The sequence below is a fragment of the Myodes glareolus genome, chromosome 4 (genome assembly GCF_982192425.1).
Source record: "Myodes glareolus chromosome 4, mMyoGla1.1, whole genome shotgun sequence".
NCBI lineage: Eukaryota > Metazoa > Chordata > Mammalia > Rodentia > Cricetidae > Myodes > Myodes glareolus.
Window position 1 is genome coordinate 121,173,271 of NC_142029.1, and position 22,806 is coordinate 121,196,076.

The 22,806-nt window shown below is 37.0% G+C and overlaps 1 protein-coding gene across 1 annotated transcript in view; it reads right to left on the minus strand.

The window, feature by feature from the left end:
- Gucy1a2 (guanylate cyclase 1 soluble subunit alpha 2) overlaps nucleotides 1-22,806 on the minus strand; it is a 331,775-nt gene that overhangs the window by 98,639 nt on the left and 210,330 nt on the right. Inside the window, exon 5 of the mRNA XM_087905901.1 lies at nucleotides 11,117-11,602. Within this exon, the coding sequence (XP_087762027.1) occupies nucleotides 11,117-11,602 (486 nt within the window). The remainder of the gene's footprint in view (nucleotides 1-11,116; nucleotides 11,603-22,806) is intronic.

Consider the following 22,806-nt stretch of genomic DNA (forward strand, 5'->3'; position numbering starts at 1 on the left):
AGCAAATGGACCTGAGAAACAAGCGGGCGTGGCCATTCTAACATCTAACAAAATCGACTTCAAACTAAAATCAATCAGAAGAAATGGAGATGGACATTTCATACTCATAACTAGAACAATTCATCAGGAGGAAGTCTCAATCCTGAATATCTATGCTTCTAATATAAAGGCACCCACATATGTAAAAGAAACTCTTCTAGAACTCAAGGCAGTCATCAAACCACACACACTAATAGTACGAGACTTCAACACTCCTCTCTCACCAATGGACAGGTCAATCAGACAGAAACCAAACAGAGAATTGAGAGATTTATTGGAGGTATTGAATCAAAGGGACTTAACAGACATCTATAGAACACTCCACCCAAATAGGAAAGAATATACCTTTTTCTCTGCAGCTCATGGAACCTTCTCGAAAATTGACCACATACTCGGTAACAAAGCAAACTTCCACAGATACAAAAAAATATTAGTAACTACCTGTGTCTTGTCAGATCACCATGGACTAAAATTAGAATTCAACAACAATGCTTCCCCCAGGAAGCCAACAAACTCATGGAAACTGAACAGTCAACTACTAAATCACCCCTGGGTCAAGGAAGAAATAAAGAAAGAAATTAAACTCTTCCTTGAATTTAATGAAAACAAAGACACAACATACTCAAACCTATGGGACACTATGAAAGCAGTGCTAAGAGGAAAGTTCATAGCACTAAGTGCCCAATTAAAGAAAGCGGAGAAAGCACACATTGGAGACTTAACAGCACACTTGAAAGCTCTAGAAAGAAAAGAAGGTGATTCACCCAGGAGGTCTAGAAGACTGGAAATAATCAAACTGAGGGCTGAAATGAACAAAATAGAAACAGAGAAAACAATCCAAAGAATCAATGAATCAAAAAGCTGGTTCTTGGAGAAAATCAACAAGATTGACAAACCCCTATCCAAATTATTCAAACGGCAGAGAGAGAACATGCAAATTAATAAGATCAGAAATGAAAAGGGGGACATAACCACATACACAGAGGAAATTCAGAGAATCATTAGATCTTATTACGAAAGTTTAATGCCACAAAGTAGGTAAAAATCTCCCTACCAAAAAAAGCCCAGGACCAGATGGTTTCAATGCAGAATTCTACCAGAACTTCCAGGAAGAGCTAATACCTATACTCCTTAACGTATTCCACAATATAGAAACAGAAGAGTCATTGCCTAACTCCTTTTATGAAGCTACAGTTACCCTAATACCAAAACCACACAAAGACACAACCAAGAAAGAGAATTACAGGCCAATCTCACTCATGAACATCGACGCGAAAATTCTCAATAAAATACTGGCAAACCGAATCCAAGAGCACATTAGAAAAATTATCCATTATGATCAAGTCGGCTTCATTCCAGAGATGCAGGGCTGGTTCAACATACGCAAATCTATCAATGTAATCCATCATATAAATAAACTGAAAGAAAAAAACCATATGATCATCTCACTAGATGCTGAAAAAGCATTTGACAAAATTCAACACCCATTTATGATAAAGGTGTTGGAGAGACTGGGGATACAAGGAGCATACCTAAATATAATAAAAGCAATATACAGCAAGCCGACAGCTAACATCAAACTGAATGGAGAGAAACTCAAAGCCTTTCCACTAAAATCAGGAATGCGACAAGGCTGTCCACTCTCTCCATACAATATATATGTCTCTCTCTCCTCTTCAATATAGTGCTTGAAGTTCTAGCAATAGCAATAAGACAACATAAGGAGATCAAGGGGATTCGTATTGGAAAGAATGAAGTTAAACTTTCGTTATTTGCTGACGATATGATAGTTTACATAAGTGACCCCAAAAACTCTACCAAAGAACTCCTACAGCTGATAAACACCTTTAGTAACGTGGCAGGATACAAGATTAACTCCAAAAAATCAGTGGCCCTCCTATACACAAAGGATAAAGAAGCAGAGAGGGAAATCAGAGAAACATCACCTTTCATGATAGCCACAAATAGCATAAAATATCTTGGGGTTACTCTAACCAAGGAAGTGAAAGACCTATTTGACAAAAACGTTAAGTCTTTGAAGAAAGAAATTGAGGAGGATATCAGAAAATGGAAAGACCTCCCTTGCTCTTGGATTGGGAGAATCAACATAGTAAAAATGGCAATTCTACCAAAAGCAATCTATAGATTCAATGCAATCCCCATCAAAATCCCATCAAACTTCTTCACAGACCTTGAGAGAACAATAATCAAGTTTATATGGCAAAACAAAAAACCCAGGATAGCCAAAACAATCTTATACAATAAAGGAACTTCTGTAGGCATTACCATCCCTGACTTCATACTCTATTATAGAGCTACAGTATTGAAAACAGCTTGGTATTGGCATAAGAACAGAGAAGTCGACCTATGGAATCGAATAGAAGACCCAGATATTAACCCACAAACTTATGAACACCTAATTTTCGACAAGGGAGCTAAAGGTATACAATGGAAGAAGGAAAGCATCTTTAACAAATGGTGCTGGCATAACTGGATGTCAACCTGTAAAAAAATGAAAGTAGATCCATATCTATCACCATGCACAAAAATCAAGTCCAAATGGATTAAAGACATCAACATTAATCCGTCCACTTTGAACCTGATAGAAGAGAAAGTGGGAAGTAGTCTACAAGATATAGGCACAGGAGGCCTCTTCCTTAGTAGGACCCCAGCAGCACAGACAATAAGAGAAACAATGAAAAAATGGGATCTACTGAAACTGAGAAGCTTCTGTAAAGCAAAGGACACTGTCAGTAGGACAAAAAGGCTGCCTTCTGACTGGGAGAAGATCTTCACCAACCCCTCATCAGACAAAGGTCTGATCTCCAAAATATACAAAGAACTCAAGAAACTAGGCACTAAAACTCTAATTAACCCAATTAAAAAATGGGGTACTGAACTGAACAGAGAATTCACAACAGATGAACTTCGAATGGCCAGAAGACACTTAAGGTCATGCTCAACCTCCTTAGCGATCAAGGAAATGCAAATCAAAACCACTTTGAGATACCATCTTATACCTGTCAGAATAGCTAAAGTCAAAAACACCAACGATAGCCTATGCTGGAGAGGATGTGGGGTGAGGGGAACACTCATCCATTGTTGGTGGGAATGCAAACTCGTGCAGTCACTGTGGAAATCAGTGTGGTGGTTTCTCAGGAAACTGGGAGTCAACCTCCCTCAGGACCCAGCAATTCCACTCTTGGGAATATACCCTAAAGATTCCCTAACATACTACAAAAGCATTTGTTCTACTATGTTCATAGCAGCACTATTTGTAATAGCCAGAACCTGGAAACAGCCTAGGTGCCCCTCAATAGAAGAATGGTTAAAAAAGGTGTGGAACATATACACATTAGAGTTTTACTCAGCGGTAAAAAACAATGACGTCTTGAATTTTGCATGCAAATGGATGGACATAGAAAACACTTTACTGAGTGAGGTAAGCCAGACCCAAATAGAGGAACACGGTATGTATTCACTCATAAGTGGATTCTAACCATAATTAAAGGTCTTTGAGCCTATTATTCGTGATCCTAGAGAAGCTAAATAAGAAGATGAACCTGATGAAGATTATTTAGCTATCCACCAGGAGGTAGGAAATAGACAAGAGTCCCAGGTAACCTCGGGTGCATGGGGGGGTGGGAGGGTTGATGGAAGGGGAGAGGGTTAGAGAGAAGGGAGTAGGGGAGGAATGGGGAAAGCTCGGTGGCCTGGGATGGGGGGGGAGGGAGGAAGGATGAATATGGGATCAGGGAAGAATATATTTCAACTAAGGGAGTCATTTTAGGGTTTACAGGAGACTTGATTATATATGGGATCCCAGGTCCAAGGAGAGATCCCCCAGATTGTTCTCTGGACAGAGGAGAGGGTGCCTGAATCGGCCTTGGCCCATAACCATACTGATGTATATTTTGCTTATCACCATAGATCCTTCATCTGGCGAAGGACAGTGATAAAGTCGGAGACCCACATTGGAGCACCGGACTGAGCCCCCTGAGGTCCAAATGAGGAGCAGAAGGAGGAAGAACATGAAAAACGAAATCAGTACTGCGAGGGATGCTATCACCCACTGATACAAGGAAACGGATCTAATGAGAGTTTACCAAGGCCAGTTGGACTGGGTCTGAACGAGGACGTGATCTAACCATATTCTCAGAATTTGGCCGGATTCTCTGAATGTGGCTGGCCCGAAGTCTTTCTGAAAAGCCATTGACTATGATACTGGGACCTGTTTCCTCTGCATATTCTGGATTTTGGGGATCCAGTCTGTTTGGATATTCACCTTCCTGGACCTGGAGGGAGGGGGAGGAACTTGAACTTCCCACAGGGCAGGAAACCCTGACTGCCCTAAGGGACGAAGAGGGAGGAGGAGAGGGAGTGGGGGGAGTGGGAGGGTGTTGGGAAGAGGGGCGGAAATGGAAACTTTTATAATTTAATAAAATTTACTTTCAAAAAAAAAAAGATTTTGGACTCACCAAGATAGGATTGATATGGAGTATTTTCTCTTAATTAGTCAAATGCAAATGGACTTGATGTTGTTGATGTGTTTATTGCCTCTATACATTGTTTATAGTTATTGTACTTGTATATATTTTTTATTATATTAGTTATATCCTTTTTAATTTAGGCAAAAAGGGGAAATATAATGGCATATTATTTGTGCTTTAATAAATAAAGCTTGCTTGAAGATCAGTGCAAAGCAGTCGCACTAGTCAGCTGTACAGACCAGGCAGTGGTGGTGCATATTTTAATTTCAGCAGTCACACTAGTTTGGCATAGAAGCCAGTGGTGGTTGTGCATTCCTTTAATCCAAGAACTAGAGGGGAATATAAAGTTAAAGAAGACAGGCCTCATATTCAGTCTCAGTCTGAAGATTTTAGACAGGATCACTCATTTTGGTCTGAGGTAATAGTCAGAGACTTACTACTTTGCTTTTCTGATCTTTAAGTTGAACCCCAATATCTTCACTGGGTTTTTATTATTCATGCTACAACATTATTTGTTTTTGCTTCTGAATTTTGTGCTTTTTATTAATGTGAGTGTGTCAAAATTTATGCTTTAAAAAATAAAATACTAATCCCCACTTCAACACTATAGAGGAGGTAAAGCCGAGTAGAAAATATGTGGCTCAGGAGGTCTCCATGCCTATGAATTGATTATTATCACACTGAAGAGTATTTGTGGGCATGGGTTGACTTTATTTCCTTTTTGTCTTTGTGGTTATGATGATGCAGCATGAAGCCTATGCCAAATGCTGGTGTCTTAAATTGGTTTTCTTTGCTGCAGAACTGATAGAGAATATATTTATCTTCTGAAAAATAATGATAACAACTACAAAGTTCAGATATTCTGTTGTAACAATAGATATATAGACATATAAACAAGGATGTTTATATAGCATCACCCAACAGTAGCTAATGAGACTTATAGGCTGTACATTGGAGGTACATGCCTTTAATCATAGCACTTGGGTGGCAAAGGCAGGTGAATCTCTGTGTGCTCGAGGCTAGCCTGGTCTACAGAGTAAGTTCCCAGGACAACCAAGGCTAAACTGAGAAACCCTGTATTGAAAAACAAAAAAATATAAACAAACAAACCAATAAATAAATAAAGACTGTTGTTGGGTTGGGAAGATGTCCTAGTGAGTAAACCATTGACCATTCAAGTGTAAGGACCCATATTCAAATACTGTGGTAGTTTGAAAGAAAATAGCCCCCATGGAACATGGCACTATTTGGAGGTGTGGCCTTTTTGGAGTAGGTGTGGCTTTATTGGAAGAAGTATGTCACTCTAGGGCCTTTCATATTTGAGGCCTTCTATTTGTAGGCTCAACCAATCTGTGGTACAGTTCACTTCCTGCTGCCTGCACATCACGATGTAGAACTCTCAGCGCCTTCTTTCTCGCCATGACTCTTTGCAGGCTGCCATGTCCCACCATGACAATAGATGATGCTGGACTAAACCTCTGAAACTGTAAGCCAGCCCCAGTTAAATAGTTTCCTTTATAAGAGGTTTGTGGCCACGATGTTATTCACAACAATAGAAACCCTAACTAAGACAGAGGTCCAGAACCCATATAAAGTCAAATAAAAAATATGTCTGTAACCTCAGCTTACATATGTGAAATTCTCAAAGGACACAGTTAAATAGTAAATAAAAAACAAATTATTAATACTTTCAATATCAAGAACTGATTCGAAAAAAATTCAAGTACTAATTTATGCATTGAAAAACAGAAAAATATTTATCTACAATTTGTAACAAAAAAGCAGAACCATATACTTTATTGTTCATGACTCTGTTATATTTATAGATTCTTTGATTCTATGAATCATATTGTATTTATAGAGGTTGAGAGCTTATGTAGTCAAAACAGAATTTTCAAAGCCCTTAGGATTTTCCAAAGAAGTCAAGATACCTGGCAATTTTCATTTTGTATCAATTCTAAGTGTATCTATAAATATCTTAAACAGTGGATAGCACTAACCAACTAACCCTATTTTCTTTTTGAGATCAATTCTTAATCTGGGATCTGACTGAATGTGTGAGAGTTTGGCAGACATCGCTATATCATTCAAGGAAGAAATATAACTTGGGTTCTCGTTGAGACATGTTCCCTAGCTGGTCCTGTACAGACCATGTCAATTCGGGAACCAAAGTGTGTTAATGCACCATTTCATGCTTGTTGCCTCTTTCCAAGTCCTATAACCCATCCTCTTATACCCAGCCTCCAGATTTTATGGACCTCCTAATTTGTTGTTAAAAAAAAAAAAACTAAGAGTAAAAACAACCATTCTTTGGGAGGCACAAAAGGAGTTACAAACTCTCTGGCTCAGGGACTGTTAGATAAAGCAAATGCCACCCTGTTCCAGAATCAGTGTTTGCCCTTTTATTCTGTAGAAGAAAGAGACAAAACATTTTGGGTCCATGATTCTTGAAGACAGGAGTAGAGATGGCCCTGGTCACACAATCACACATACATGCTCAAGATTCTAGGTATGCCTGTTGTTAAAGCTTACCACTACCTCCACCTGCCACCCTTCTAGTTTTGGCTTAGTATGCACAGCAGTAGGAATTTTGTTGCTACTGATCACATTAAAAAATTTTAACACCAGAAGGAGAGAGAGAGAGAGAGAGAGAGAGAGAGAGAGAGAGAGAGAGAGAGGAGAAAGAGAGAGAGAGAGAAATCAATATGATTCAAGTTCTGATTTATTTCCTGAAGTGCCTAAAATTATCAAACTTGTTAGAACTGTGCTTTTGTTTTGATGCAATAGGGATGGTGTGACAGCTCTTAGTCATGAGGTACCAAGTGACAACATTTACATTTCTTTCAGTGTTAATTAACACTCAGTCTACTAAGGGATACCCACAGATTTTCAAACATAACATAAAGCTCTCCCCACCATATACCTAGGTATACTTTTCTAACAAAGGAATGCCAGCTAACATTACATTTCTTATTCTGTAACAAATACTGTTATAGGGTATGGTAACAGCTAAGAAATCGATTAAGAACAGAAATATGGCTGGGCATTGGTGGCACACACCTTTAATCCCAGTACTTGGGAGGCAGAGGCAGGTGGATCTTTGTGAGTTTGAGTACAAGACCAGCCTGGTCTACAACAGCTAGTTCCAGGATAGAGAAACCCTGTCTTGAAAAAGTTAAAAGAAAAGCAAAAAAGAAAGAAAGAAAAAGAAGATGAATAGATTTCTGATTGAGTGGTAGGATCCAGCTTCCTCTCAGCTTCTTTCTTATCCCACACCAAATTTGTTGCCAAAGTCGAAGCAGAGAAGTAAAAGCTACAATGCAGTGTCACTCACTAAAGCCCCTATTGTTTCCTCTGCTGTCAAAAGGCATTAGTTTCATAAGTTAGAATTATTGGTCCTTTATTGTTTGCTTTCTAGTCGCTATCAAACATCACAAACAATGAATGAGATAGTACATTATTGATGTTGTTCAATATATCTGTCTTTATAATTACAAAAGAATCAAAATTATACCATGTGTTTCCTCCAAATTGCCCAGGTCTTCCTTAGTATTCCCACATCTATCATCTTGGCAGTCAAGCCCTATGTCTTTAATTTTTTCATGGCTTGACATGTGTTCAGTATAATCTACGGCTTCTTCCCACATTCCCCACTTTGTAGAATGCTGAATTATTTTAGAAGAACCTTTATCATCGCCTATATTTGCTTAATTCTTCCACTCCCATAATAGTTCATCACTGCTTCTCTGTAATGATAGTGAAACATTAAAATGTGAGGTGGGCAGCCACATGTTTAAAGACTTGGGTCTCATTGTGTAATAGACAATTTTGTATGTGATCGTGAGATACTCCTTCTAGTTTGTTTTCCATTTTTATTCCATTTTATCTGCTTTACAATATAAATGTGATTTGTACCTTTTTCTCTGGGTCATAATTATTCTATTCAAAACCTACAATACTTTAAATCTAATGATTTTAAATTTTGTGTATCAACAGGGCTGCTTAAAAATGAATTTTGGAATATATTTTTTCAATAGTAAGTAAAATATGTTAAGTGATTTATGTTATAGGTTTCCAACAATTCACAACTCATTACAGTAATTAGTCTAGAGCATATATCAACATAATACATATATGCTTAAAAATAAGCTTGAATGATTTCATGATAGAGCATAGACAGGTCAGTGAAAGAATGGCCCATTTACATTCTTTCTAATTCATTTCTCACACTGTACTTCTATTTATCCTATTTACTTCCTTCTCTCTTTAGAAATAGTGTATGTATATGTTCACACATATGTGTACATGCATTTATGAGTTCCAGAGGTTAACTTCAAGTATCATCTTTTCTCATTCCCTGCCTTAATATTTTGAGAAAGACTTTCTCAACAATGTCAGAACATCCTGTTTCAGTTGGCCTAGCTAGCCAGTGAAGTTGCCCACCAGGATCCATCTGTCGCTGCTCTCTGAGCACCAGGGTTACAGATACACACCACCATGCCTGGCTATTGTGTAGTTTTTGTGGACCTGAAGCCAGAACCTCATGCTTGATAAACAAGCACTTTCCTTCTTGGCCATCTAAGCCTCATCTTTCCCTTTCTCCATCCTCATCACCACTGTGACTTCAGCACATATTGTATCTCACTTGCCAAAACCAGCTTCTTTTAAGCCAAGTAAGCACCCAAAGCTGTTCCATCTACCTATTGCAGATGCCCATAACCTTAGCATTGAATATGTTAAAAATAAATGGTGTTAGAGCAATATGTATTCATATTTCATTACTTAAATTTAAAAAGCAGGTTTACTTTAAGAAATGTATAGTTTGAAATCTATAGTTTGAAATCTATCTGTTTAACTTAAAATATACTTACACATATACATGAGAAATAGAAAGATATGTATTAACTTCAGAAATTCAATTAGCAAGTTAAAACTTACAGGTAGTTTTTTAGGCCTATAGCAATGTTTCCTTGCTTCAATAATATACAGGAAAATTTGAAGATTGTGCATGATATTTTCAAAGACATATTTTCCTTTGAGGTATCCAAGCCTATCTCAGGGGAAGAGATAGGAGATGCCTATGAAAGTTAGTTTTATTTTTATGCTTTGAAACTGTTTTGCTATCCTCAGAAAGCATCTCATTTCCTCTATTTCTCTTCAAAGCCTCCCTTGTATTTTCCTTATATTTTATTTAAACTATAGATGTACATTTGTTTTTTTTAAAGTGAATCAATTTATCTATATTTTCCCTTAATTATATAAACTAAGGATTTTTTTAAAAATACAAGCTGAAGGAGGCTAATACTGAAAGTCAATAATTTAAACAAAACAAAACAAAGAAAACAACATTAGTGGTTGCAATAATATGAAGGATGAAATATGAAGGAAGAAAGTACAGGCAAATTTGGGCTGATTTCTTCTCTTTTGGGAAATATCAGGGTATAAAAACAGTAGGATTGGGTGTTTATCTAGCTTAGAACCAAATATTGGGCTACCTCTACAACAAATTATGCAATAATAAACTATTAAGGCAATTTGTAATAACTCTTATTTTATATAACAAGATATATTTCACATCCATCTTTTATACAGAATGCTTACCACTCACAGGGTAAGTGAGCATCTGCTGTATGTTCTGTATAATGTTCTATGTAGTCTCACGTTTCCAAGGAAACACATTTTAATGAGAATACTTCCTGAATCAAAATTCTAGACAAAAACAAAACAAGCAAATTTTCCAAATCTGTTTATATGGTGCTTAGATGAATATGTTTAAGCCCTGCTATTCACTATTTGCTTAAATTAAATGTCCTTGCTGCCCTTCACATAAAAAAGCCCTGCATTCTGACATTACATAACCTATGTGAAAAATGCACACAAACCTTTTATATAATAGGTAGGTGGAAGTTGAACTTCTGAAAGTGTGGCTATAGTTTTTAAAAGAAGTTCAGACAGAGTTTGCCAAAACTAAATCAAGAAGTAGTGGTTGTTACCCTTTCATGAATTCTTTCTATTTCAAAGAAGAAACCATTAAGGTGCTTCTAATTTAGAACTATTGACCACATGGAGAATACTTACAAATATTCTTTAAGAAATAAAGGATTTTACTTCATTGACACTGTGAAAATGCTAATTATCCAAAGTTAAATAATTCAGTTCATCTTTTAATATCACTTGTTATTTTTTTAGTCATCAAAATAAAAATTGTTAATAGATATTGGAGTCCCACACTTTAAGCAAAAACTAATTATGTGGTTCAAATTTGTCTGATTTCATAAGTTTAGTTATTTAATAATACTGAATATAGAGAAGAAGCTATGAATTACTATTTTTATTAAATTTCAGAGTTGTTGATGCCAATACTGTAACATGAAATTATGAAATTTTTCTAAGTCTAGAAAATGTCTATTGAGAAATATATATTGTATATAAAGATTTCTCTCTCTTCATATATATAATGCATATGCTGAATGTGTATACTATATATATATACAATTAATTTATAAAGTTTAAGCTAGTATATATTTTTATGAGTTGAGACTTTGTTATTAAAAAGTACTTATATAGAAAAAGCTCATTTTCATTACCTTGTAAATATCCAAAAATCCACATTGGTGATCAAATCTGGTGTAAAGTTCATTGAGCATGCTGATCACCTGCATGGGAGTACACTGGGCACATATGGCTGTGAAACCCACAATGTCTGAGAAGAGCATGGTGACATCATCAAACTTTCTGGCCTGCACTTGCTGTCCTTGCCACAATTGCTGGGCTACGTCACCAGGAAAAATGGAATACAGCAGATCCACTGTCTTCCTCTTCTCTTCTTCCAGGGCCTGGTGAGTTCTTTCTAAGGTGGCCTTTAATTTATCCATCCTTTTCTTCAAGCCATCCTGGGCCTTTGCTTGTTCTCCTACTAAAATGACATCTCGGGTAGCATCATGAATAGGAATATCTGAGAGATGTAGTCCTCGCCCCATGAGTTCATCCAACTTGTCCACACATGGAGAGCCCAAAAACAAAATGGCATTTGATTCTGGGACATGGATCATTTGTCCTTTGATTTCCATCACCTGTGAAATGGACATGCAATTTCGATCAGTCTTTCTCATAAGCAGGCCAAAAAAGTAGTATAGTACTGGATGACTAAGAGGAACAGAAATAATTCCATTACTGTGCAGATTTTCACTAGCAAATTTTCAGCTTATTCAAAATATGTATAAGTGTGTTGGTTTTGAATAGAAACAACTGCTTTGTTGTGATGGGATACAAAATGATATCAATAAAGATTAAATAATAAAACATTTTTATTCAAGATGGAATTATTCCCAAATATATTGCTGAACTGGCACATGAAACAATGCAAAACTCTTCAGTTTAATATTTAGCAGAATCAGGAAAAATCCACATGTTAAATGCCAGCGCTTGTCATTAAAATAACACTCCCTACTAACTGTGCAAATGCTATGTTCCTCCTACCAGGCTCCCATGGACTTACTTTCCATGTTTGCTAGACATACAACTCAAACTATACTGTCTCAGCAAAACTTCTCCTTCCCCCACCACCTGAAATCGCCTATCCTTGTCAAATCCCAAAAGCAAGGGACTTCAAAACAAGCCCTCTTATCCATTCTAGTAATCCACCAAACATAACTTGAGATTTAGTATTTGCAAAAATTTTAAATAAACTTTTAATACCAAAAAACAACTCAAAGTCCCCAAATTTTTAAGTGGAACTTCAGTATTGATTTTTGTTAAAGTAACTTATAGAAAGCAAAGCACTGAAAATGCTTAGATGGATGTAAGCATCCCATAAACATAAAAGGTTTGGTCCTGGCCTTATAATTAATTGGAGGCAGAATTACACATGCAAATCTCCATTAACCAGTGTCAAAGACCACAGAGTTTATTAAACTCCAAGGAGAGAACATCAAGTACATAATATAGCTAAAGATGCCTTGCCTAGCCATGCCCCCACGGGACCCAGCAGTGATAAAAATTAAGCAATAAACAAAAGTTTGACTAAGCCATGCCTCTTTAAGGATTGATAAATTTTGTGCCAGTCACTGCAGTTATACGATTCATCCAAACTAAATATTCTCAGCATAAAATGTGTTACTAGAAGACTAAAAAATAGTATTAAAATTTATTCAATATGTGAAAATTCATCGCTGGACCTAGAACCAGTGTTGAAAGTAATTCTAATGTACTCGATACACGGTAGCTAAAATCCAAACTGGGATTGGATACTCCTCTATGCTTAGCCCTAAACTTCAATAATTATCAAACAAAAATATTTGCCTGAGAACTACTGGCCAAAGCTTAAAACTCAAAGGACTTGACGATACTTTATATCCATCTAGAGGAGCCTGTTCTATAATCGATAAACCTTGTATACCTCACTACCCCTTGCTAATCCAGCCTATATACCACCGTCTTCAGCAAACCCTAAAAAGAAACAAAAGTAAGCAAGAGAATCACCATAAAAATGTTAGGTCAAGGTGTAGCCAATGATGTGGGAAGTAATGGGCTACATTTTCTTATTAAGAACATTATGCTACCCTTTATGAAACTAAAGGACAAAGGAGGATTTAGTAGTAAAGTAAGAATAAAGAGCTTAATTGAATTGAGCAATGAAGTACATACACACCACCCGTTACCCTCCTCAAAATAAATTTTATATATATATATATATGTATGTATACACACACACACACTTGGAATAATCATGGTGTGGCTTAACCCTAGCAAAGCATCTGGTCTACACCGAGAAGACTCCACAACCAATGGAAACCATGAACTAAACCTAGCCCTAATATATATTTAATTCAACTATAAATGACAATAAAACAAAATATTTGACAAAAGCAAATAGTGGAGAAAGAAAGCTAGACTAGAAGCTATAGAGACAGTACTGCAAAGGAAAGATGAAAGATCAATTAAAAGTAAAAATAAGCAAAAATTAAACCTTGTACCTTTTGCATAATGAGTTAACTAGAAAACTTCTAACTAAGAGATCTTAAGCTAGACACCCCGAAATCAAACGAGCTACCTATGAGCAGTATAAAGAACCAACCCGTCTATGTAGCAAAATAGTGGGATGACTCCTAGGTAGAGGTGAAAAGCCTACCAAGCTTGGTGATAGTTGGTTACCCAATAAAGAATTTCAGTTCAACTTTAAGATTACCATAAGAAATCAAAATCAAAATGTAATCTTAAATTTTAGCCTCAAGATGGACAGCTCTTCAGGAATGGAAACAACCTTTTATAGTGAATAAACCTTAATTCTCAGACCATTATTAGCCTAAAGGCAGCTACCAATAAAGAAAGCGTTAAAGCCCAACACTCTTAACATCTTAATACCATAAATCATAATGACTTTCTATAAATACTAATTGGGTTAATCTATAATTATATAGATGAAATACTGTTAACATGAGTAACAAGAACACTGTTCTCCAAGCATAAGCCTATAACAACCTGGATAATCATTGTTAGTTAACACCCCAGGTGAAAATACTCCTAATAAAAAACACTTGCACTCAAATTGTTAATTCAACACAGGCGTGCCATAAGGAAAGATTAAAAAAAAGTAAAAGGAACTCGGCAAATGAAAATCCCGCCTGCTTACCAAAAACGTCACCACTAGCATAAAAAGTATTAGAGGCACCGCCTGCCCAGTGACAAATGTTAAACGGCCGCAGTATCCTTACCGTGCAAAGGTAGCATAAGCACTTGTTCCTTAATTGGGGACTGGAATGAATGGCTCCACGAGGAAGTAACTGTCTCTTACTTCCAATCAGTGAAACTGACCTTCCCATGAAGAGGCAGGAATAATATAATAAGATGAGAAGACCCTATGGAGCTTTAATTTACTAGCTTAACTTTTCAATTGATAATCCTATTGGACCAAATAACAAGAAATAAGCCAGTAATTTTGGTTGGGGTGACCTTGGAGTATAAATCAACCTCCAAATGATTTTTTAACTGAGACTCACAAGTCAAAGTAACTAAAATCTAATTGATCCAATTTTTTTGATCAACGGACCAAGTTACCCTAGGGATAACAGCGCAATCCTATTCAATAGACAATTAGGGTTTATGACCTTGATGTTGGATCAGGACGTCCCAATGGTGTAGCGGATATTAATGGTTCGTTTGTTCAACGATTAAAGTTCTACATGATCTGAGTTCAGACCGGAGTAATCAGGTCAGTTTCTATCTATTAACCATTTTTCCCAGTACAAAAGAACAAGAGAAATGGGGCCTCCTTAACCAAAGCACCCCAAAACTAATATAAGAAACTATCTGTTTAGTAAGTTTGTACCATTATACCCTAGACAAGGATTCAACTAGGGTGGCAGAGCCAGGAAATGGCGTAAGACTTAAAACCTTGTCCCCAGAGGTTCAAATCCTCTCCCTAATAGTGTATTTCATTAATATCCTAACCTTCCTAGTACCACCAGTATTAATTGCCATAGCATTTCTCACTTTAGTAGAATGAAAAATTCTAGGTTACATACAATTACAGAAAGGACCAAACATTGTAGGACCTTACGGAATCCTCCGACCATTCGCAGTCACAATAAAATATGTATTAAAGGGCCTTTACGACCCCTAGCCACTTCCACAACCTTATTTATTATTGCCCCCTCCTTATCCCTCTCGCTAACCCTAAGCCTATGAATTCCACTCCCTGTGCCACACCTCTGAGCAGTAGTACAAACAATCTCATATGAAGTAACAATAGCAATTATCCTCCTATCTGTGCTCTTAAAAAATGGATCATTTTCAATTCAATCACTTATTTACACACAAGAACCACAGCTTGACCCCTAGCCATAATATGGTTCATCTCAACCTTAGCAGAAACTAACCGAGCTCCTTTCGATCTGACAGAATGGAAATCAGAATTAGTCTCAGATTTCAACATTGAGTATGCTGCTGGACCATTTGCACTATTCTTCATGGCTGAATACATAAATATTATTCTAATAAATGCCCTTTCAACATTGTATTTCTAGGCCCATTTCACAATCCGTATAACCCAGAATGGTATACCACAAACTTCATAATTAAGACCCTAATTTTAACCACCCTATTCCTATGAGTTTGAGTCTCCTATCCACGATTCTGATATGACCAACTAATGCACCTATTATGAAAAAACGTTCTATCCTCACCCTGGCCTTCTGTATATGACATATCTCGATTCCAATCTTCATAGCAAGTATTCTTCCTTCTGAAAAAAGAGTTACTTTGATAGAGTAAATAATAGAGTTTTAAAACCTCTTATTTCTAGAACAATAGTAAATGAACTAATACCTGAAAATTCAAATTTCTCCATGCTACCCATTACACCCCATTCTACAAGTAAGGACATCTAATAAGCTATTGTAACATGAAAAGGCCGGGCCTGGTTGTTGGGGTTCTTGTCCTGCCCAGTTCCCCCAGCTGTTTAGTTCCAGAGAAAAATCACACAAGAGATCTCTATAAGTTATAATGCTGATTGGCCCATTAGGTCAGGCTACTTATTAGCTAACTCTTACATCTTGATTAACCCATTTATCTGGTCTATTTTAGCCATGTGGCTCAGTACCTTTTTCAGTGGGGCAGCTCACATCCTGCTGCTTCGGTGATCTGGGCAGGAGTGGGAGGAATCAACTTCCTCCTCCCCAGAATTCTCCTGCTCTCTTTGTATCATTTCCACTTCCTGTCTGTTTTTCTCACCTACACCTCCTGCCTGGCAAATCAGTGTTTATTTAAAACATGATTGACAGAATACAGACAATTCTCCCACACCACTTCCCCCTCTTTAAAAAAAAAAAGGAAAATATCCATAGTCCATTTTTTGGGAATGTGGGCATAGTATTCCAGGCTACTTTCAGCTGGTTGGGGTCACTGATAATCTTATGGGGACCTAAAGAAAAATTTAGAGTTATGATCAAGTCCTGACTGAAGTATCCTGTGAGTCTTGATCATCTCAGGCAGCCATCTTGAACCTGTTCTGGATGAAGAACTCAGACATCTGAGCCATCTGTTCCTACTGGAGATTGCTCAGGTGGTCTCCCTTGGTCAAAGATAATTTTTCTTAACTCTGAATAAATCCAGAGCCTCTCGTTTTCTGTGGAAACAAAAGCAAACTCTCTTCTCCAAAGTAACATACCTTCTGACTTCAATTTTGAACCCAAGGTATTTTCAAAATACCTATCTTGGATTAATTCTGCAGCATTTATAAGCAAATATCTTTTAGCAGCTGTTGCTCCTTCCTCAGCATTTAAATAATTCAAAGAGAGCATAATAGCATACAGTATCAATATTCCCTGTATATTTTCCATCTTTACATGGCTTTATTTTAATCTCTATTTCTTTTATTTTTACGTTTAACTTTTGGCTTTTTGAGACAGGTTCTCTGCATATCTTTGTCCTGGAATTCCCTCTGTAAACCAGGCTATCCTTAAACTCCCAGAGATCCGTCTGTCTCTGCCTCCCCAGTGCTGGGATTAAAGGTGTGTTCCACCACAACCAACTACTCTTTTTCTTTCTTTTTTATTTTAAGGCTTTATACCTTTTTTCTTTCAAGCATGCATATATTTTTAACACACTGTAAACCATTTAGAGGTTTTCTTACTATTTGACTCTCTCTTTACTGTATATCTCTCTCTTTTTTTGACCATGTGGGTCTTTAATTTGCTAAGGAATATGGAGAAAATAACATTCAAAAGCTCTTAAGGTATTTCAAGGTCCTTGCCAGGAAGCAAGCTGCAACAGTGTTTCCATAGTTGGGACTGCCTGCTTCAAAGAGTGAGTTTTCCCTGGCAGGATGATCCAGAAAGCCGGCATTTTAAAACAGGGCAGCTTTTTTCCTGCTATGGCTGAAAACTGAAGTGCTTTACTCTAGTCTTTCTCAAGCTTTCTCAGGCTTTCTGTGGATGCAGTTATCCACATTGGGTGCCATTCTGTAAGATGAAAAGGCCGGGCCTGGTTGTTGGGGTTCTTGTCCTGCCCAGTTCCCCCAGATGTTTAGTCCCAGAGAAAAATCACAAAAGAAATCTCTATAAGTTATAATGCTGATTGGTCCATTAGGTCAGGCTACTTATTAGCTCTTACATCTTGATTAACCCATTTATCTGGTCTATTTTAGCCATGTGGCTCAGTACCTTTTTCAGTGGGGCAGCTCACATCCTGCTGCTTCGGTGATCGGGCAGGAGTGGGAGGAATCAACTTCCTCCTCCCCAGAATTCTCCTGCTCTCTTTGCGTCATTTCCACTTCCTGTCTGGTTTTCCCACCTATACCTCCTACCTGACCAATCAGCATTTATTTAAAACATGATTGACAGAATACAGACAATTCTCCCACACCAAGCTATCAGGTCCATATCCCAAAAATGTTGGTTTAAACCCTTCCCATACTAATTAATCCAATCACATTTCTAATTATTTACTTTACAATTCTAATAGGACCTATAGTCACTATACTCAGGTCCAACCTATTCATTATATGAGTTGGCCTAGAAATAAACCTATTAGCCTTAATCCTCCTAATAGTTAATAAATCAAACCCCTGCTCTACAGAGGCAGCAACAAAATATTTTCTTACTCAAGCAACCACCTCAATACTCCTTTTACTTTCCATCATTATAAACTTCAAACAACTAGAACTATGAACATTCCAACCTGAAACTAATAACATCATCATAATAATGACCCTTATCTCTTGAGCAAACTATGATTAGCCCCCTTCTACTCATGACTATCCGAAGTCACACAAGGGATTAAACTCAAAGTAGGCCTAATTCTTCTTACATGTCAAAAAAACGCCCCACTATAAATCCTATTCCAATTCTATGAACTAATGGACCCTAAAATCGTAATTTTATAAACCATTATTTCAGTACTCATCAGATATGAAATGGACTAAACCAAACACAAACACAAAAAAATCATAGCCTACTCATGTATTGCCCACATAGGCTGAATAATCACTGTTCTATCATATAACCCATCCCTCACAATTCTAAATCTTCTAATCTATATTCTCAAACAGTCTCCATATTTATAATCATTCACACTCACTCATTCACATCTATCACCTCCATATCACTTATGTGAAATAAAATACTGATAGCACTTCCTATGATCTCATTAATCCAATTATCAACAGGAAGACTTCCACCACTCACAGGATGTCTGCCAAACTGGACTATCATCACAGAACTATTAAAAAATAATAACCCAATTCTAGCCACATTAATAGCAATAACTGCCTTAATTAACCTATTCTTCTACACCTGACTAATCTACTCAACCTCACCACATTTCCCACAAATAATAACTCCAAAATATACATTCATCAAAACTACACAAAAACCAATAATATCCTATCACCATTAATAATCATAAGCACAAAAATTCTCTTCTTATCCCCACCCCCGCTACTATAAGCAGAAGTTTAGGATCCTCAGTCCAAGAGTCTTCAAAACCCTAAGCAAACCTATAAAGTTTAACTTCTGATAAGGACTGCAAGATTACATCTTACATCTAATGAGTGCAAATCAATCATTTTAATTAAGCTAAATCCTCAACTAGATTGATATACCTCAAACCTATAAACTTTTAGTTAATAGCTAAACTACTTCTCTCTTCTATCAGAAAGGGGGTGGGAGAAGCCTTAGTAAAGCCAGTTCTCTATACCTTCGAATTTCAATTCAATGTGATTATCCCCTTAAAGCTCAGTAAAAAGAGGCTCTATCACCTGTGCTTAGATTTGTCTAATGCTTTACTCAGCCATTTTACCTATGTTCATTAATCACTGATTATTCTCTACAAATCACAAAGACATTGGGCCCCTATACTTTTTATTTGGAGCCTGAGAAGGTATAGTAGGGACAGCCCTTAGTATCTTTATTTGAGCAGAACTTGGACTATCAGGTACCCTATTAGGCGATGACTAGATTTATAATGTGATTGTCACAGTCCACGCATTTGTCATAATTTTCTTCATGGTTATACCAATAATAATTGATTGGTTCAGTAACTGATTAGTTCCCCTTATAATTGAGGCACCTGATATAGCATCCTCACGAATAAATAAGCTTCTGACATCTACCCCCATCATTCCTTCTCTTACTAGCGTCATCAATAGTAGAAGCCAGAGCAGGAATAGGTTGAACTGTGTTCCCCCCCATTAGCCGGTAATTTAACACACGCAAGGACATCAGTAGACCTAACTATTTTCTCCCTTCATTTAGCAGGTGTGTCTTCAATTCTAGGGGCAATTAATTTTATTACAACAATTATTAATATAAAACCACAGGCCATAACACAGTATCAACCCCCCCTGTTTGTCTGATCTGTTCTAATCACTGCTGTCCTTCTCCTTCTCTCTCCCCCAGTGTTAGCTGCAGGTATTACTATACTTCTTACAGACCGTAATCTGAATACCCCTTTCTTCGACCCAGCTGGAGGTGGCAGCCCAATTCTTTACCAACACTTATTCTGATTCTTCTGCCACCCAGAATTACATATCCTTATCCTCCCTGGCTTTGGCACCATCTCCCACATTGTCAGGTAAAAAAGAGCCATTTGATTATATAGGCATAGTATGAGCCATGATGTCAATTGGTTTCCTACTTTACATCAGCCAACTGGAGTAAAAATATTCAGCTGACTTGCAACTCTACATGGAGGTAATATTAAATGATCTGCTGCAATACTATGAGTCCTGGGATTCATCTTTCTTTTCACAGTAGGAGTGCTCACGGGCATTGTACTCTCCAATTCTTCCTTAGATATTGTCCTCCATGATACATACCATGTAGTAGCCCACTTCCACTACGTTCTATCAATAGGCACTGTATTCATTATTATAGCCAGATTCGTCCACTGATTCCCATTCTACAGGTTACACACTAGATGATATATGAGCCAAAACTCACTTCGCCATTATACTTGTAAGGGTGAACATAACATTCTTCCCACAACACTTCCTAGGTCTATCCGGTCTATCACGACATTATTCCGACTACCTAGATGCTTACACCACATGAAATACAGTGTCCTCTATAGGATTTTTCATTTCACTTACAATGGTCCTAATCATAATTTTTATAATCTGAGAAGCCTTTGCTTCCAAACGAGAAGTACTTCACATAGAATACTCACCTACAAATCTAGAGTGACTTCACAGCTGCCTACCACTATATCACACATTTGAAGAACACTCTTTCGTTAAAGTACAATAAGAAAGGAAGGACTCAAACCCCCTAAAACTGGTTTCAAGCCAGCACCATAACCTCTATGTCTTTCTCAATGAGATATTAGTAAATGAATTACATAATTTTGTCAAAGTTAAATTATAGACTAAACTCTACATATCTTATATGGCTTATCCATTCCAACGAGGTTTAAAAGATGGTTCATCACCTATTATAGAATAACTAATAAACTTCTATGATCATACACTTATAATTGAATTCCTAATTAGCTCTTTAGTACTTTATATTATCACACTTATACTAACAAACTAACTCACACTAACATTATAGGTGCCCAAGAAGTAGAAACCATTTGAACCATTTTACCCGCTATTATCCTTATTTTAATTGCCCTCTCCTCTATTCAAATTTTTTATATAATAGACAAAATTAATAACCCAGTCCTTACAGTAAAAACCATAGGTCATCAATGATATTAAAGCTACAAGCATACAGACTACGAAGACTTTTGCTTTGACTCATACATAGTTCCAACTGCCAACTTAAAACCAGGAAAACTATTACTGCTAGAAGTGGATAATCGAGTGATCCTTCCCATAGAACTACCAATCCGAATATTAATTTCATCTGAGGATGTCCTGCACTCATGAGCCATCCCTTCCCTAGGACTTAAAACAGACGCCATTGCAGGATGACTAAATCAAGCAACCATCTCATCCAACTGCCCTGGCTTATTCTATGGACAATGTTCAGAAATTTGCGTATCTAACCATAGCTTTATGCCCATCATACTTGAAATGGTTCCCCTAAAAAAAACTTCAAAGACTGATCTCTATCAATAATTTAACTACATTACAAAGCTTAGAGTGTTAACCTTTTAAGTTAAAGTTAGAGATGCCCAATCTCCATAGTGAATGCCACAACTGGATACATCTACATGATTCATTACTGTCTTGTCCGCTACAGTCACACTATTTATTCTTATACAGCTTAAAATTTCATTACATGATTTTCCACAAACACTATCAATCAAGTCTATTTAACTTATAAAAACAAATAATCCTTGAGAATCAAAATGAATGAAAATCTATTCGCCTCTTTCCCCAACACTAATAGGTTTACACATTGTTGTCCTTATCATTATACTCCCATCAATACTCATAACCTCCTCCTAACGACTGATCCCCAATGGCTTAAACTCATTCCAACAATGATTAGTAAAACTTATTATCAAACAATTAATATTAATCAACTTCCCTAAAGGATGTACATGATTTTTAATACTAGTATCCTTAATTATATTCATTGGCTCAACAAATCTATTAGGATTACTACCACACACATTTACCCCAACAACACAATTATCAACAAACCTAGGAATGGTGATTTCCCCTATGAGCTAGGGCTGTAATTCTAAGGTTCCACCATAAACTAAAAGCCTCATTAGCCCACTTCCAACCACAAGGCACCCCAATTTCTCTCATTCCTATACCTATCATTATCCAAACTATTAGCTTATTTATTCAACTTATAGCCTTAGCAGTCCATTTAACAGCTAACATTACTGCAAGCCACCTATTAATTCACATTATCGGAGGAGCTACACTAGTTCTTACAAGCACTGGCCCACCCACCGCTACAATTACATTTATCATCCTAGCCCTACTTACCATTCTACAGTTTGCCGTAGCCTTAATTACCATTCTAGTCTGCCTCTACCTACATGAAGAACATAATGACCCACCAAACACATGCATTCCACATAATTAATCCAAGTCCATGACCTCTCACAGGGGCTTTCTCTACCCTTCTACTAACCTCAGGTCTAGTAATATGATTCCATTATAACTCAATTACCCTGCTCTCATTAGGCTTACTAACTAATACACTTACCATATACTTAGTGATGTAATCTGAGAAGGGGCCTACCAGGGTCACCACACTCCTATTGTCCAAAAGGGTTTACGCTATGCAATAATTCTATTTATTGTCTCCGAAGTATTTTTCTTTGCAGGGTACGTCTGAGTCTTCTATCACTCAAGCCTGGTTCCAACACATGA